General features: G+C 35.7%; 2 protein-coding genes across 3 annotated transcripts in view; one reads left to right on the top strand and one right to left on the bottom strand.

The window, feature by feature from the left end:
- PRRG1 (proline rich and Gla domain 1) overlaps nucleotides 1-17,800 on the bottom strand; it is a 531,308-nt gene that overhangs the window by 94,173 nt on the left and 419,335 nt on the right. The window lies entirely within an intron of this gene.
- CFAP47 (cilia and flagella associated protein 47) overlaps nucleotides 1-17,800 on the top strand; it is a 270,139-nt gene that overhangs the window by 24,052 nt on the left and 228,287 nt on the right. For both annotated transcript variants that reach the window (XM_063393003.1, XM_063393002.1), the window contains exons 21-25: nucleotides 1,283-1,377; nucleotides 9,005-9,155; nucleotides 12,082-12,182; nucleotides 13,276-13,432; nucleotides 16,385-16,577. In XM_063393003.1, coding sequence (XP_063249073.1) covers nucleotides 1,283-1,377; nucleotides 9,005-9,155; nucleotides 12,082-12,182; nucleotides 13,276-13,432; nucleotides 16,385-16,577 — 697 coding nt within the window. The remainder of the gene's footprint in view (nucleotides 1-1,282; nucleotides 1,378-9,004; nucleotides 9,156-12,081; nucleotides 12,183-13,275; nucleotides 13,433-16,384; nucleotides 16,578-17,800) is intronic.

Raw genomic sequence — 17,800 nt, 5'->3', positions numbered from 1 at the left:
CCAGACAATTGTAATAATTTCCTATTAGTGGACTCATACCCACTTTTTGACAATGTTTACCCTTTGATTATTTCTTCCCCAGTATAAGGGTTTAGACTTTTCTTTCCCAAAGGGTGTCTGCAGGTTAATGACATTGCCTCTGTCCTGCAGGAATGCCCAGCTGAGGAAGTTACTGGGGCTGTAGTGGAATTGAATTCTCTTTTCCTTGGTAGAGCTAGTGCAGGTTCTTATCCTGCACATTGTTGCTCATGGCTTTCCTACTTCAGTCATGGCATCTCCTTGGATATTCCACCATCATTATTCACAAGAGAATTTTGCACGGACAAGAGGCCTTATAGGCAAAACTGCAAACTCAGGAAATCGAGACTTTCTTTTGCAAGACAGTATTATAAAATTTACTTATATCTTTATATTGAACTATATGTGATGCAAAAAAATGATCTCCCAAATTTAGAGAGGTTTTCTTACCATGTGGTGCACTTAAATGGGAAGGGAAGGTGAGAGCTCCTAGTCAGTCACTTTAACTTGGAAAAGAGCCTTAACAGGCCAGCAGCCAGCACGGGATCAGAGTCATTGCACATCATCTCTGGATCAGAGATTGTGCTTGAAACCAGTCATGTGGCATCCAGTCAGGCCCAGTACTCAAACGGTGAATACTGGATGAATACTCCTGGTGTTCCATGCTGGATACTGATCTTGGAGGAGTATTACCTTTGCTGGTAAACCTGTGCATCTGCCAGTGCCTTAAAGTTGAACATGGAAGTCTGAAAAATGAAGCAAGCCTTATTGGAAATGTAGGATATGCCTAAAACAAAATTAAAAAAAAACCGAAAAACCCAAAAAAACCCCCAAAACAAAACAAAAAACCCCAAAAAACCCCCAAAAAACCCCCAAACAAACAAACCCACCAAAAAACCCCCAATCAGTTTCAGACAACTTTTTTTATTCCTGTGATATTAGTTTATTATGTAATTAACTCTTTTAGCCTTACACTTTTATTCAAAGGTAAAGGAGAATGTTATTTTGGGGTTTCTTGTCTGAAATGTTGTGTTCCCCTAAATGAATAACTTCCATGGAAATTGTTGGTGATTTATACTGCCCAAAATCACCTTCAGAATCCTTATGGGAGATACTATATTCCATTGTAATTTTGTGAGAAATGCTTACCATGCAACTATGTAGATACTTGATACTGGAAATCACTTTGAAATACTGCAGCTATTATAAAGTTGATATTTCATGCAATAACATCTGTAACTTGATTGTGAATTCTATTTGGCAGTGATTGACCGTTCTCGTTCAAAGCCTTATTTCTATTCATTTGACTTAAAGGAAGGGTCATCTTTGCAATGCTTCTTGGTCTTCACGCCAAAAAAGGTAGGTTTATGGAACAAAGTGGTGATTAAGTTAATTAAAATCATGCTCTGATATTTCTGTGGTGGGAGAAGAGAGACTTTAGATGAATGTTTTGTTGTGTGCAATAGTTTATAATTAGTAATGCAATCCTTAAGAAAACAAGATCTGAAATAACCTCTTTATAACTTTAAGTGTTTGCATACACAAAGAAAACACACTTTCTCTAAGGATTAAAAATGATGTAAACTAATGCTGAAATGTCATGTCACACATTCATGAAATCATCTTCAAACCAACAGCCACCTTCTTTTTGTAGCTGCTCTCACCTGAATTCCCAGATGACCAAGAAACTGCAAATGTAGATGAGTTTTATGTGTCATAAAGATTGGCCAAGTTGCTTTCTGGCTGAGTGGAAAAAAATTGAAGATATGAGACTTTAGGTTATTTTTACATCTGAAAATTAGCATTTTTTTGGTAGTAACTGTCAATAGAGAATGCTCAAGTGAATTTTAAATCCAACCCCATCGAAAAATGCTTTGGAAATTGAAGGTTTGGGGTTTCCACATATTTGGAGGACAATGAACTGCAAGAAAACTTAGGGTATGATATCATAAACCAGCTTCAGAACAAGCAGCTGGAGATCACTTCTACAGCATATAAACCCATTGCATTATTTGCCCTTTTACCTTAAAAATGAGTAACATAGATTATGCACCTTGAAAGGGTCAGAAGTATTCTTTTTCCACGACCCCTCACCCCTGCCTTCCCAGCAGTATAAAATGGAATTCCTTTGTTCAAAGCATCATTCAAATAATATTTGTATATTACAGGCTGTGTCTGATAACGTGGTTTTTGTCTGTACACATGGAAGCTACTGGAGTGAGTTTATAGCACATACACTACTCTGAAATGATTTTTCCTGACAGAATATGAGTCAATAGATTTATAAAAAATTCCTTCTGTAGTATGGCAGGCCTTGACTTAAGGGAAAAGGAATAGTTATTATTTTTAAGTATCTTGACACTTCTGATGCAACACTCATAAGCAAGGTAGTCAGAATCAAACTGGAGACAGTGTCAGGAAAGTATGTAATTGTTTGTAAAATGGTTCCTGCAGGATATCATGAGTGACCTATGATCAAACTGGAGAAACCCAGCAAAGGAAAATGCTGGCATTTTCCTTTAAGTAGGAAGGGTCAGTAATGGAACACAGGAGTAGGTAATGCTCTTGGGATAATCTGTGTGTATGGCACTGCAGGCCACAAGCTGAACAAGAATTAAGAGCAGAGACTTACCATACTAATAGGAATAATTTTAATAAAGCAAGTAAAATATTTATTCTGATCAGGGCTGATAACACTTCAGCTGAACACTTTTCCCATGTGGGATGCCATGTTTAAAGAAAAAAGTGGGACAATTCCACTTGGAAAGAAGATCCCAAAGAAAGCAATGGAAAGGAGAAGAGCTCTATTTCCCACTGTGACATTTGAGCTCTATTCCTACTTCCTTTCCTTGTCAAGTTGCAGGGTAGAATAAAGTAGAAATGTTGCTACTGGCACTGCTGTACATTGAAGTGATTAACAAAATTAATATTTCTGAAGAATGCTGAAATAGTAGCTTCCTCTCTATGTTTAATTTAGCTTGTCATCTAAATATGATGTTCAGGATTGCTGTTCATTATTGATGAGCATGTCCAACAGTCATTTGATACTGGTGTACATTGACTTAAGTGAAGATAAGGTTATGCCCCTTCGAAGTCTGCTTTGATTGTGGTACTAATTTGGAAAAACAATTTTTACATTTGACAGGATCAGTTTTGTGACTGTTCCTGCCAAAAAAGTCCCCACATCAAACAAACCCTTAAAAACAGAACAAACAGAAAAAGGCTGTAGAATATTGCATCTATTGATTACAGATTTTATTTTCATACTGTGGGTCTAAGTATTTTTCAAGTCTTAAAAATAATTTTTGGCAAACAGAAATCACTTCCTTCAGAAATAAGGAAATAAGTACTTCAAAAAGGAAATTTTCATGGGGCTCCTGATACTGAGCTAATAACTGTTGCTTTAATTAAATGTTGGTACTTCAGTTTCCCTCCTCCCTGCATGCTTCTGTCTCCCTTTGCCCCTGGTGCTGGGTGAGCTGAGTGCAGCCTTGTGCTTCCAGTGTGTTGCTGCCTGTCAGGAGCAGCTCACTCTGGGCAAACCTGCCCAGGGACCCCCCCAGCCTGCAGCCCACTGGTGCTCACAGCTGAGCGCTCTGAGCTGGGGCAGCTCTGTCACAGCTGGCCCCAAGGGCACTGACCAATGTCACTGGAATGAAGGTACCCAGCGTGGCTTGACTACAGGCAGCATCTGGAAGTATATGTAGCCCCCAGGATGTTGTAGCTTTTCTTTCATTTAGCTCCTGCGATGTAGAATACTAATTAAAAACATAGTTTGGTAAGAAAGTGGTTGAGGTATCAGCACCTCTTACTGCCATCCTAAACTCTCAGTAGTTACTGATTCTTAAAACATTGTCCTTTGGATTTGAGCTCTTTATTATTCTACCTCATCTACAGTCCCCATTTTCTCACCAGGTTTTTTCCTGATTTTCCAGTTTTAAAAAACCCCCAAACCTCTTATCTCTGTATGTGGAGCTTCCCCTATTCAGGTTTCACAGTTGCAAGTGCTATTTCCTGCCTCTCTGCACTTGAACAGCTGTTTCTCTGATCTCATCTCTGGTTATTTGACAACTGCTCTTCCCCAGCTTACCTCCCAGCTGCTACCAACCTTCTGTATCCCATCAGAACACATTCTTTTCTGACTGCCTTCTGGTTTTACTAGAACTTCCTGCTGTTGTAGTCATTACTGACAACACTACCCCATAAACCAGCATACCCCCAGTATACTGCTGTTTTTGTTAACAAAGTTTTGTTAACCAGAGCTAAGGAAAAGTAAAAATAATTCAGCAGCACTGCTAAAAACCTCAAAAAAGCATGAAATTATTTTAATGTACTTTAAAAATTTATTAAAGCTACTTGAATTATTAATGTAAGGTTCCAAGTAATTTAGTCTCGAATGCAGTCTTGAATTCTGCTATAAAAACCTTCAGATCAACAAATGTAGTACATATAGGAACTTTGAAGAGCTGCTACAATTCTCAGTAAAATATAATATGTATTAGTACATGGGACTTTAAAAGATGGTCTTCAAGATGGAATGTCTTGCCATGCTTAAAAAATAAACCTTAAAAAATGTTGATCCAGTTCCTTCAGTATTCTGAGTGAGAAAATGGAGTCCATGCATTATAGATAAGGCTGGGATGTTGCTCAGACACAGTGTGGCTGTGCCTTGCTCTTATTCCAGTGTCTTTGAAGGTGTTGGAGGTGACAGGGCTCTGCACCTCACTGCAGAGGGTTTAACCTTCGTGTTTGGTGGCTGTGAAAGTCAGAGCTGTCAATGAAAGCACTATTGATATAATCTATATCTTTATAATCTATATCTGTATCTATCTATCTGTATTTCTCCAGGCAGGATGATCCCCTGCTCACAGAGGTCCTGCAGGGTGTGCTGGGGAAAGACTGCAAAGCAAAGTGCAGGAGTGTAGTGCTTCAAAATTAGATTTTTTTTTTAACCCTGCTGGAAAATATCAAATTCCAGCATCTTGGAAAAAGGACAAAATACCCAGCTGTGTAATAATGAAGCCTTCGAGTGCCTTTGATTGAGATCAATAGAACAAGTCATAGCTGTCAGAGCTTATTGCCTAAGCTTGTTGTAGGGAAGGGACAGGTGTTTTGGTGTTTTTTGTCCTTTTAAATGACCTTTTTTTTTTTTATGAAAGAGCAGATTTGTCGTGTAAGAAGTGAATTCTGTGGAAAATCTGCAGCTGTGGAATTACAGGCCATTGTTGTTGCAACATCTCTGACTATATACAAAGGAAAGATTTAATTTTATTGCAGTGCTTTGAATGATGGCTTTGAACAGCAGTTACATTATTCATTGTGGAAGCTGCTTATCTGTGATACAAACCTGGGGGAATGAAAGATTTCAGTATATCTTAAGGAAAAGCTCGTGTTAAATTTGTGGGAAGGTTGGGAGGATGTATTGGATTCAGTTGCAAGACATAAACCCTTGGCTTTGCAGTTAGGTTTAAATTTGAATCAAACTGCTTTTTTCTGATGTACATTACATTTTGTCTTCTTGCATCCCTGCTGAATTTGTGTATTAGAGGTATAAATAAAGAAACTCTAAGATCAACCTTTTCACAAAGGCTTCAAGATACTTGAACTATCTGCATGATGTTGTATGATAAATACAAGAGTGATATCTTTTACAGATGTTTTATGTTTTGTAATTTTAAGTAATAAATTAGCTTATTGATTTATGTGAAATTCCCTGGGAAGTTTTATTGTGAAAGAAAACACTGTAATTTTAGAGAGATGCCACATGTTCTTTGTGCTAAACAAACCATACAATTTCTGACTTAGCAAAATTTTTATTCAACCTTGAGAATATGTCCTCTATTAGAATAAGAATTACAGAATTATATTTTATGCTTTCTAAAAGATACTGTTGTCTTGGAATACTTAGTAAAGATAGAGATGAAGTAACTGCTTTGAAAGTGTTTTTTGAAAATAATGCTTTTTTTTCTACTCTCAGATTGCCACCTGACAGCTGTGCTTCTGTTTATTTTCATGAATCATTTTCCATGAATTTTATGTAAAACACTGTTTTACTTGTAGTGTTTGATGGGGTAGATTTTCCCCCTTCTGTTTCTTGTCTTATACCAGGTATTTAGGGCCAAGGCAGGAATCAGCCGTGTTTGCTCCCCAGTATTGAGCTCAAAGCTACCAAACTGTTTGTACCAAACCTATTTCATAAATCCAAATAAGTTTTGGTAGCAGAGCTTTCTTAATCTGACAGATTCGTTATGTCCAACAGCTTCTATTTATTTATTATTTCTAGCAAAAAAAAAAAATTGGAAGTAATTTAAGATGCCATCTGAATAATAGTTTCCAAGAATGATATTTTTATTTAAAGAGTTAACTTCTGGTGGCACCCTGACCAAGCATCCTTTCTCTGGCATCCTTTGGAGGTGTTCCATGTGCACACGCAATGAAAAACTCCTTTGTCTCACCTGTCTTTTTAAAGCTTCTTTTGAATTCTTTTAATTCTAAGACCGTCACTTTGTAGATGATGCCTCCTTTCCAACCAATATGCATAATCAGTGTACATCAGGCAGGAAAATTGTGTCTTACAATGATATTAACAAACAGGAGTGTTTGTGAAAGAACATTCTCTGCGCTGCTTCCTTCCTGCCCTTCCCATGTTCTCTGGTGTGTAAAGTTAAATGCAGCTTCAAGAAAATATCTCAATAGATAAGTAATTATAAAGTATTCATAAATTATCTAAAAAGCAAGGATAAGTCCCATAATAGTCTAAGTATTTGTTTTTTAAAATCTTGTAATTACTTCTTAAAGTATGTAATCTTGCAAAAGAGGGAATTTTGTATTATGGAGTTTGAAAAATGAAAAAATTATCATAAAGAGGGTTTTTTTTAATATTTATAGAAAAAATAATGATTCTACTTGCAAACTGAAGTCCTAATAATTGGAATGAATTTTTAATTCTGTTTCAGCAATATGTGTATGTGTATGAATTATAATCTGATTTCTACTTGCACAGAATTTTTAAAAGATTTTTCATTTGTAATGTAGTTTGTATGATGTGCAGTTATGTATGAATAAAATAAAAGATCGATGATTTGTTCTCAATTATATAAATACATTTCTATGAGTTGTATTGGCCATGAATTTGTACTATTGTACTTCATAGCAAAAGTAGGTTTTCAGTGAACATCATGATCCACATGTAGTGAATTGAGTCTTTCACATATTTGCTTTTGTTTGCCAATTCTTAGAAAATATGCCCCTTGTTGTATAGCAAGACAAAACAAAATTTTCCTGGTAGTTTGGATGAAAAACAGGTTTTGACTTGCTGCTTTGGGAGAGGGATAAAGGGATTCCATCTTCTTCTGTCTAGCCTAAACCTACCAGCACTGATGAATAACAATTGCAGTGCTAGACTGCACTCCTTTGCACAGCCAGTGCTGTCATGAAATCTGTAATAGACTAAACATTTTAATCTCACCAAACTTAAAAAATTTAGTTTTGTTACAGGGACGTATTTTGAAGATGTAACTTGATGAAGTGTTTTATGTGGGTGACTTGAGGTACTAAAAATAGAAGAGTATATAATTCAAAGCAGGAGATTTTTACTCAATCTTTTTTTACATATCTTGAGCTTTAGTTACTAAAAATTATTAAATGTCAGTTTTGAAAAGCCAGTTACATATTATAAAATCAAATCAGTATTAGATTTGAGGTATCAGTATAAAACAAGGGACTGTGGTAATCTTGCTACAAAAGCTTGCCCTCGTTCCACGCTTTCCTTGAGCTAAGCACAAAAAGACAGAACGTTCCCCAAGGCTCAGCACACACCTCCCTCTCCAGGAGTGTGTAACTGTGTCCCAGACCCTACTGGAGCACCAGTCACTCCCCGTGCTGTGTGCTTGCTTCTCAGTAGGTGTTGGAGATGGGTATGTGCCTCATGCCCTGGCCTAGGACACTTCTGCTTTTCTTTCCTGTCATTTATATATTCTGCTTGCTACCACAGAAGTGAAAGTGAAGAATGATGCACTATTTTCTGCAAACGATTCATAACATCTTTATATAGCTGCTTTTACTGCTTTTTCTAAGCAGCATGAAGATTTTATAGGTTTAATTCCTTTCTAAGATTTCAGTGGCCTTCAAGGTGAAAGCAGGATTTGAAGGACTCTAACAGTGGTTTTAGTGGAGAAGTTTTGGGGTTTTTTTTCTATTACCTTTATTAGGTTATCTATATCTTTTGTCTGCAGAACATGCTACCTTAGTGTGTTGGTTGGAAAGACAGAAGTACGAAATATCTCTTGGAAAGTGCTTCTTGAAATAAATTCGGCCTTTCTGATGCACAGTCTGTTAAAAAAGAGGATTCTGTACAAAACATTTCATTTTTAAGTTCTAAATCCCACGTGGGAATGTGATAGCACAGATAAAATGAGGATCAAAATCACTGGAATTTAGACTCCTAGAATTCAGTGGCATTTCCTGACAAAGGTTTTAAGACTTATTTTTTCCCCAAGGTTTCTTAATTTTAACTCATGTTTTACCTTTGATCTCAGAGCCCATTTTGTTTATGCTGGGTCTGCTATAATGGTTGACCTTTGTTTTTCAGCCCTGGAGAAAGGCTTCCATAATTGCTGTAGCTTTGTTTTCCCTCCTCCTTGCTCATGTGAGCTTCTGCATTTGGACCACAGCTCCAATCTTTTTTCACCCATGAGAGCTGCAGGAGTGGAATACAACACTCTGATTTACCAGGAGCCTTGTCTGTAGCTCTGCTGATAACCCTGATACTTTTGATCATAGAGCTTTTCCTTAACGGAGGAAAAAATACCTGGGCACTGCTTACTTAGAGAACTGATTGTGACTTCCAATAAATGAACATCCTGTTGATACCATGAGCAGGTCCATAATTGCAATAATTCTACCGAAACAGCAAACCACTCAGATGATTCACGAGGTACCTATGACTTTTTTTGAAAAGTGACCTCAATATTTTTTTTTGCTTTAGGTGGCATTGTATGACTTCATGCTCCCAATTGCTACTCCTGGGGCCACTTGCCCACCTCCAGTTGAGGCCGCGCCTCCGAAGAACGGCACGCCCGCGGTCCAGCCACCCCCGGAGGTCCATCCTCTTCCACAGTGCAGAGTCACAGCTTGTGGTGGGTAAAGCAGGTCCTTGGAGACCTGCTGGACACACATATCTGCTGAGATATTTTTGCTTTGCAGAGAACGGAAATTACTTATTTGGAATTTGTATAATTTGTACATTTCTTGGAAACTTGCAAAGTTTTCAAGTTTTCATTCGTGTTTTTAAATATTCTTGAAGCTGAACACTCTATACATAATCATGATGTGGAGAAAATGGTTTTTTGGTGTAGCCATTTGCCTTATATAAAAATAATTTAACAAAACTCTTTTTTGTGTCTATCCATTTATTAGTATTTTTGGAAGACATGCAAATCCAGTAATTACAGCAGTTCCTCTGAAAAGCGTAGTTTTCTACAGAATGTCAGTCATACTCTTTTATGGAATTCTCCTGTCAAAACTAGGATCTCTGGCTGTATTTGAAACCCTTTAAAATGCCTCTGAATGGCCTTTATCCCATCTGGCTTGTCAGAGGTTGTTAATAGCCAAAGTTACAGGCCATTTGTCTGCAGCAAAAAAATTAGTATCTTATGTATTTCTTGTCTGCTTTTCTCAGAAATAATTTGTGGTTATCTTTAGTCTCTTGTCTTATTCTTACTGTCATGTAAATGGATAAATTGTGAATATTTGAATACACTGGCTTTCCTAATCTCAGATTTTTAATGTATGACCACTTTTTATTTGAGATGGGAGTGAAGTACTGAGTGTCTTCCTAGAATGATTTCTGTGCAATGTTTAAACCTCTTGGGAGTACTGAATAAGGCTTGGCTAATTAAATATGTAACAGGGGATAAAAGCAACTCCAATTTATTAGGATTTGTCTATTTTTTCCCTTTGTTTTTCCCTGTAACTTTAACTTTAGTCTTTCAAGATCTTTTAAAATATCAAGGAAATACAAGAGATCTTCTTTAGATCCTGTCATGAAAGTAAATTCGTATTAAATGTTTCTAAAATATATTTAATTGAAGAACATATAGAATAAAGGTGAATGTACATATGTACATGATATTATTAGGAAACCCATCTCTAAGTAAAAATATGAGTCCAAGTCACAAATGTATAGTGCAGAAGTGATTTAAGTGATGTGAAGAAAAATGAAAATATTTATTTCCTTTCCCCTTTCTTTATGGAATAGATGCAATTGCTAAATCTCATGGATAATTGACACCCAAATTTTATCACATATTTGTATTTCTGCTATGTAGAATTTCTTCAAAGTACATGTATTGGTCAACAACAAGTAACATAATATAAAAGTGATATATAGTACTTTCAAGTCTAAGAAATAGTTAAAAAATAAAGTTTGGCCTCTATTAAAATTTGAGTATTGAAATTAAATTCTTACTGGGAATCTTAATGGTCTGGGAGGAGGCAGAGAAGTCTAAATAAGTTTCTTGACCAGTCAGTACTTCAGATAATCATATGGATGCAAGCAAATAGCCACATTATTTTTACTATCAAAAAAAGAACTTGATGATTTGATTACATTCTGACAACTTAAATATTATGTCTGTTATTAAATAGTTTCAGGTTATCACATTAACAGCAAAAACTGAGTAAGATGTATCTTACAAGTTCTAAGTTTTGATTTGACAACTATGCATAATTCTCACTGCTGGATGCTTTATGGCAAATTTGTTTTCTGCTTTTACAACTTTTATTTTCCTGGGATAGTTTTTGTGATTGACTGGGATTCAGACTGCTCAGGACAGTGTGGTTGGTACTTAAACCAATGTCTTATATTTGCTGTTTGTACTCAGGGTTGTTCACCCTGAGGAAAGAATCACCCTAATCTTGCCATAGTCAGCCTAGTCTTTTAACTTCAGTGTAGTCCATATGTTTTCAATCCATCAGGAATCTAGTTTTTTGATTTTTTTTAAAAAAAACAAAGTTTGTGGACTGTTTCAGCACCTGGGGAAGGAAAGCAAGTCTCTTACTTAAATACTTTGTAAGAATTTTCCGTGGGAAAATGTTTATCTGTATGTAAGAAAGCACTGAAAGAGAAAATCTCAAACAAACCCCTGGAAAAGACACAAGTCTAATCTAAGCCTGGTACAAAGGAAAAGTTTGTCCTGTCAGTGTAATGGCGTCATGGGAGCTGACATTTGTTTTAATAATCCAACTCACAGTGTTTTTGGTTGGGTAGACAATCTCCCTTCCCTGACAGAGTTCCAGTTGTGCTGCGTTCTCCTGGTACAGGCAGTTTCTGAGAGCTGAGGACTTTGTGAGTGACACAGTTGTGTGTTGATGGAAAGGTTCCAGCAGATTCTGTTCCTGCTTTAAAACAATATTACTTTATAGAGTTTATGTGCTATGATTTAGAGAAATACAGATAATATTATTGTTTACATAATGTAATATGTATGATTAGGAAATTATTTGGGTTTTTTGGGGGAGAAGAGAATTGATCAACACTGGGCAAGGAGCAGATGTGGAAATTTTAATAAAAGGATCCTGTGTGCTTGCTAGGTTCATTTCCAGTCTTGTTTCCAAGAAGTAAGATGAGGCTGTGGGAACACATACCTCTGTTTTTCCAAACTCCCACTTTAAAATTTCATGTGATGGGATGATTTCTTTGTTGCAGCTCTATGAAATTAAGAGAAATGGTGTTTTATATAAAATCTCCCAAGTCTTGTCTAATGGTTACTATCAGAAATGTAAGTGCATTCATCTGCAGAAGGAAGATCATGTGGCTCTTGTGTTATGAGGGAGAGGTGCTATAAGTCTGGTAGATATAAATTTTAAATAATTTTAATGTGACTAAAGAATCATAATAAGACAAAGTAAATCACAGTAATCATGGATATACTATGGGAGCAACAAAAAGGGGAAAAACATTTTTCCTAAACACATACAGAAACAATGATTTTACAAAGGTAGTTTGAGGAAATATTTGTCAAATGATTCTGTATAAACATTTTAAATTCTTTTTTGCAATAGTATTTCCACCTCTAGTGGAGTTCTCTTCAATGGAATTTAAATTTGAACAACATTCGAGTAACATGCCTTCCAGTACTGCTGATGGGAGTATGAATTCTCAGGTAATCACATTGTCATTTTGTTCAGTTTTCTATTTCATGTTTGTGTTTTAAGCACTATAAATTTTTTCCAAAATATAAAATTGGGCTTGTGCTAAGTCTGACAATATGAAACTGTGGGCACTATGAGAAATTGACTGTGAATTGTGTAAGAAACAGATATGAATAGAATAATTCTGAAGATTTTCTGCATCTGCCTATACCAATAAATGAGACAGTGATGGTGCCAGGATGGAGCTGATTTGTGCCCTGATGGGCCATGCAGTGACACTGCTGTCCCAGTGCCTTGTATGGTGCTGACTGTGCCCACTGACACTCTCCCAAAAATTCCTTGTCATGACTTATGGCTTAATAGGGAAAAAGGCTCTAAATATAGTATTTGCAACACAGGTAATTTGTATGAATGCAAAACATACCATAACATAATTTATTGTTTCTGTTTCTTGAGGGCTTTGGGTAGAAATTAGAAAAAAATATTTTTGGCAATCATGGAAACACTTGAAATGGTTTTTCAAGTGCATTGAGGAAACAATGATAATACAAAATCAAGGCATTTTCCTAGTAAGTATGTTTCAAAAGCTGAGAGAGTAACTCTGAGAGAAAGGAATTTAATTTTATTTTTTTGTTTCCACTGTCATCTTACTGAATTTGAAAGAAGGGTTTTGAAAATCTATTCTGAATTCTTCCATTTTCAACATCTCCACCTGTAAGTCTAGATGTGAGCCATGTGTTCAGTGCTTGCTGTGCTTCATTTTAATCAGGAATAAGTCCTCAGTTCGGTTTGGCTAAGCACCCCCACTGTGATGCTTTGATCTATTTACCTCACTTAAATGAGGTTTTTCCATTCTGGAAAGAAAATGTTCTCTTTGTGAATGTGGTAAGTGACTGGAAAGCATCGAGTCTGTGCAGACAGGCATACTCACCTTTGCACCCCACAGATACAATAAACTGAGTTCTTCACTGTTTTCTAGTGCTGCCTTGCTTTCCCTCTGGTGTGTTTGCACAAAGGGTGCTTAGGAGAGGGCTATGTGAAAAGTATCACAGTGTTGGCTCTTTCCCTCTTTCAACATCACTCCTTTTCTCTAAATATTTACAGAACCTTGTCCTGAAGACTCTCTCAAGAGAGATTGTGAGATGGAAATTGAATTTTGATGGTGTAGACAAAAATATAGAAGATGGTATTTTCAGATTTAGTCTGAAATGTGGATGCCTTCATGAAGGAGAAGTCAGTATTGCTGTGTCCTTCTGCCCTCGTAAGTAATTTTATGAACTCTTCCATAGATTAACCATTTGCATAGGTGTGTTTAAGTGGGGTTTTCTGATGAATCAATCAGTAGTACTTACTTTGATCAACTAAAGGGTTTTTTTGGTTCTGAGAAAATAAGACAGCTGCAGACCTAAAAAACATGGAATCACTGTTTTTGAAATTGCACTGTTTGAAAAGTCTTTGCACGTGGAAAGCATTAGGTTTTTCACACATAAAGCATCAAGGACTGAGATAGGTGTATCATTTTCAGAGCTGCTACTTCAGGTTCATTTAGGTTGACTGACTTAGGTAGTAAAGCTTTCCAAGGGTACTTGGGAATGCTTTTGAAATTTTATCTAAAGAGCCATAATTTAGATAAGAATAGAAATTTCCTGCCTCAAGAAGATATAAAATCACTTGTCTATGATATTTTCTGGAGTAGACTGGTCAGGCAGCCAGTCCTGAAGAAAAATATATAAAACAGATTTCTAACAAAACTTGGGAGAATGAAGGAAGGTGGTAATCAACCACATAACTCCAGAAAAAGAATAGAAGAATAGGAAAATTAAGATTCTACTTTTTTCCCAGCCAAGTGTTTAGAGTAGACAGTGATATACAAGATTCATAGATTCATAGGATGTAACACTGTATTTGAGCTGATAAATCCCACCAGCAAATGCAGCTGAGGCCCACAGAACCTCATCCTGTTGGCAGTTTCAGTGCAGGACTTTTGGGGCTGCAGCATTGTCAAAGGGAAGAAAAGTTGTGTCAGTTGGATCTGATGCTGAGCCAGCATCCCTGTCCTAAAGAAAGATGTTGCTGGTTTTCTTTATCATACCAATGAAATCTCTAACCTCAATTAAGCCTTGGAAACAGTTGAATATAAATAAAGAAAAATAGAGTTATAATACTCTTGCCATGACTCTGTATGATAAATTGAGAAGACTGCATTAAATATTGTTCTGTAAATGTGAATATGCAAGAGCAGTGTTTAATTGCATGTGTTGCTTAGAGTTGCTTGTTGCAAACTGTGAAGCAGAGAACAGCATAAAAATAAAAGCCAATATTTTGAATTACTGGGTGCAAATTGTATGTGCAAATTCAGATATATGTACATAAATATGACTGATAAGTTACTGTAATTTGAAGTTATCTGTATTTTTGCTGTGTTCCCATGTCTTTTGTTTACAGAAAATCATAAATAACTGTAAAGATCAATTACCCTTAATTCAATGTTCTAAGTATTTTCCCATGATTTATAGCCTATTTGTGCTGTACCTTCTGTGCATATCATTACTCTCTCTTGTAAGAGAGCATTGAGTACATCAAAACCCACACAGGAAACCTAGTTAATGAATATGGGGTGCTAATCACTTTCACAGACTTGTGCTGTGAAGTTGTAGTATGTGGGGGTTGAACAAACCTTAAAATGAACTTTGAGTGTGCATTAGGGTAATTTATTTAAATATGCTGCAGCAGTTATGATAGAGAACAAAATGCTGTAATAAACTGCAATGTTTAATTAAGTGAAAGAGCTTTTGTCAGTGGTAAAATCATGCTACCTGTTAAAAAAGTATTCTAAAAATAGATATTTTCAAGAATTGAAGACATATTAATATGATCTTCTTCTGGTTTTATAGTATAATGCATCAACAGTCTAAAAAATCTTACAGGAAGGGAAAAAGACAAAGTCCTTTGAAGACACTAGATTTTCTTCTTATGTATGTAAACAGTGACAGCTCTTTCTCAGGCTGTGAAAGTAATAATCTGAGATAATCTCAGAAGACCCCATCATGCATTTTGTTCCATGACACGTATGTGTTCATGCAGACACTTAAAAGACAAAATTTCTTCTTGCTATCTTAATTATTAGGTGAGGCTGTTTCCATATTGAGGGGAATTCTAATTGAGGGGAATCAAAGGAAAACATGTTTGTTCTCAAAAATTCAAAGATTAAACTTTTTGTGTTGTTTTACAACACATCATTGCAGATTTATTTTTAAATCCAGGAGCTGTTCATTCTTTTGCCCTCAAAATTGCTGATTTTACCAGCTCTTCAGCAGGTGAGAATGCCTGAAGGTTGAGTAAATAGCACAGCTTGGTTTGGAATGTTATTTTTATAGTGGAACAGCTGTGGAAGGAAGTACTGTTTCCTGTATCAGTGAAAAGAAATGTGGTTTTCCATCCTAGAGAGAACTGCCTTGCAGCAGGAAGCAAGGTGGCCTGAGAAGGGACACAACACAAGGAAATCTTCATCTTTGCTCTTGTCTTGTCCAGCTGCCATGTTGAGAGCACCTTGTGAAGGATATTTGGTCATCCCTTCCCTTTTTTTTTTTTTGGTGGACTTGGCAATGTTAGGTTTGCAGTTGGACTTGATGATCTTAAAGATTTTCTCCAAGCTAAATGATTCTGTGAAATGGGAGATGCTCTGAGTGGAGGGTAGAACCTCTGCTGGCTTGTGTGAGGCTTCTTGGCCACACTATGTTTTGGATCCATCTTTGGAGTGTTGTAATTGCATCTTAAAAGGCTTTTCTTTGTCTTGGCAGTCAAATGCTTCCAACAGTTACTCCTTTATAAAATAAGCATTTACTGTGTCAATTAGTGTAATTCAAAGTATGACTGCAATTCTTAAAATTCTTCTGTTGTATTGATGTTATATATAATGGAATATTAATGAAATAAATTAATTTATTGCAGTTAGAACTCAGAAAAAATTCTAATAAGTTAAAAAAATGTGAATTTCCAGTTTGCTACAGGGAAGTGTTCTGAGCTTTCTTAATAAATACTCTTCTGAAACAATATTTATGTAGTGTTGAACTACATTTCGAGATATAAAGCAGTACTAAATTTAAGAAAACAATTTAATAACAAAGAAGAATTCCAACCCCAAACCTCTTACTATAACTCTTTTACATTCCTGTATTTATGGTAATATATATATTTTATAACTTCTCAACAGCTTGTCCTGGGACATTTACATCTGAAATATCCTTGTGTCTAAATAATAATCCATCACAATATATACTAACATTGTCTGGCACGCTGACGTCACCAAAAATGGATTTTCATCCCCCCTTTTTAATGCTGATGCCAGTTCCTCTGGGTGTGGAAACTGAGGCAGTATTCACCATCATTCCAAAGGATTTTATAAGGTAAAAATCTCAAAGTAAATTTGATAGAGAAATCCTGAATAATTCTTTGTTTCATTCACTTGTGAAAAAGCAAATTAATATTTCTTTGTGAAGGTTAGTATTAATTTTCTGCTCGGCAGAAGAATTTGTATATTTAAGAGGAAATTAATGTAATTAATACTGTTGAATATTCAACAAGCGCACGTTTTGTCCTCAAACATTCCTGCTGCATGAAGTGTCTATCTTCTAATATCTTGGCTCTATGAATTTATATCAGAAATATAAATTTACTATGGAGAGAAAAAAAATTAAAAGCAGAGACTTACCAGGATTTTTGTTGTGTTTAGTGAGATACTAAGGGTTTAAATTTTATTTCTGTTTTTCATGTTGTGATAACATACATTTTTTTCTGTTATTTCATTTTTTCTATGCCGCTGGTTTGAGGTTTAGCTACTTGAACAGTTGGTGGGGTTTCAGTTTTTGGAGGGCTTTTTTTTCCTTCTTTCTATGTGAGGTTTTATTGAAAAGGACCACAGAAATGTTTTAGTCCTGCAACTTGTTACAATAATATATATATATATATATATATATGTTTTTATTTGTCTGTGGATCACTCATTTTATCCTGTTACTTGAATTTAAAAGAGAGGCTTTTTGTAATCTTTGTATAGTGTAGTATAACCTAGCATTGCAATATTCTAATTTTTAAAGTTCAACTTTTCTTTTTGTAATTAGTAAAGAGCAGTAATATTTTTTTGCTATGCTTATGTAGGTATCATTTCAATACTAGAATTAGAGCAAAGATTTACTTTTGTCATTAATTAATTAAATTACCTTCAAATTATTATTGCCTTATCTTGTCTGAGTTGTGCTGATTTAACAATTGGTTTGTAGTCAGTAGCTCAGTGTTTGGAACTGAAGGGATTCCACATGGGCCTGGACTGACTGCTGAACTGAAGCCTCTATCTGCATAACTACATACTGAAGCACCTTCAGCATCTTCACAAATTTCCCCCTTAACTTTTCCCTTTTATAATTTGCTTTAACTTGTTTGTGCAATAGTGCAGTTTAATGAATACTAATGGAAATTTTAAGTTTCAGAAAGCACTTTACGCCTTTTGTAGCCCAGTTGGGAGAAATTTCATTTGGATGTTCAGATATTGTGGATCAGCATAAAATGTTCAGATACATGCAAAGGAAACAAACTAGCATCTAAATGATGGAAGAATTGTATTTTTAAAATTT

This window comes from Prinia subflava, chromosome 3 (genome assembly GCF_021018805.1).
Source record: "Prinia subflava isolate CZ2003 ecotype Zambia chromosome 3, Cam_Psub_1.2, whole genome shotgun sequence".
Classification (NCBI taxonomy): domain Eukaryota; kingdom Metazoa; phylum Chordata; class Aves; order Passeriformes; family Cisticolidae; genus Prinia; species Prinia subflava.
Note: the sequence above shows the minus strand (reverse complement) of the source record. Positions and strands in the feature narration are given on the sequence as shown.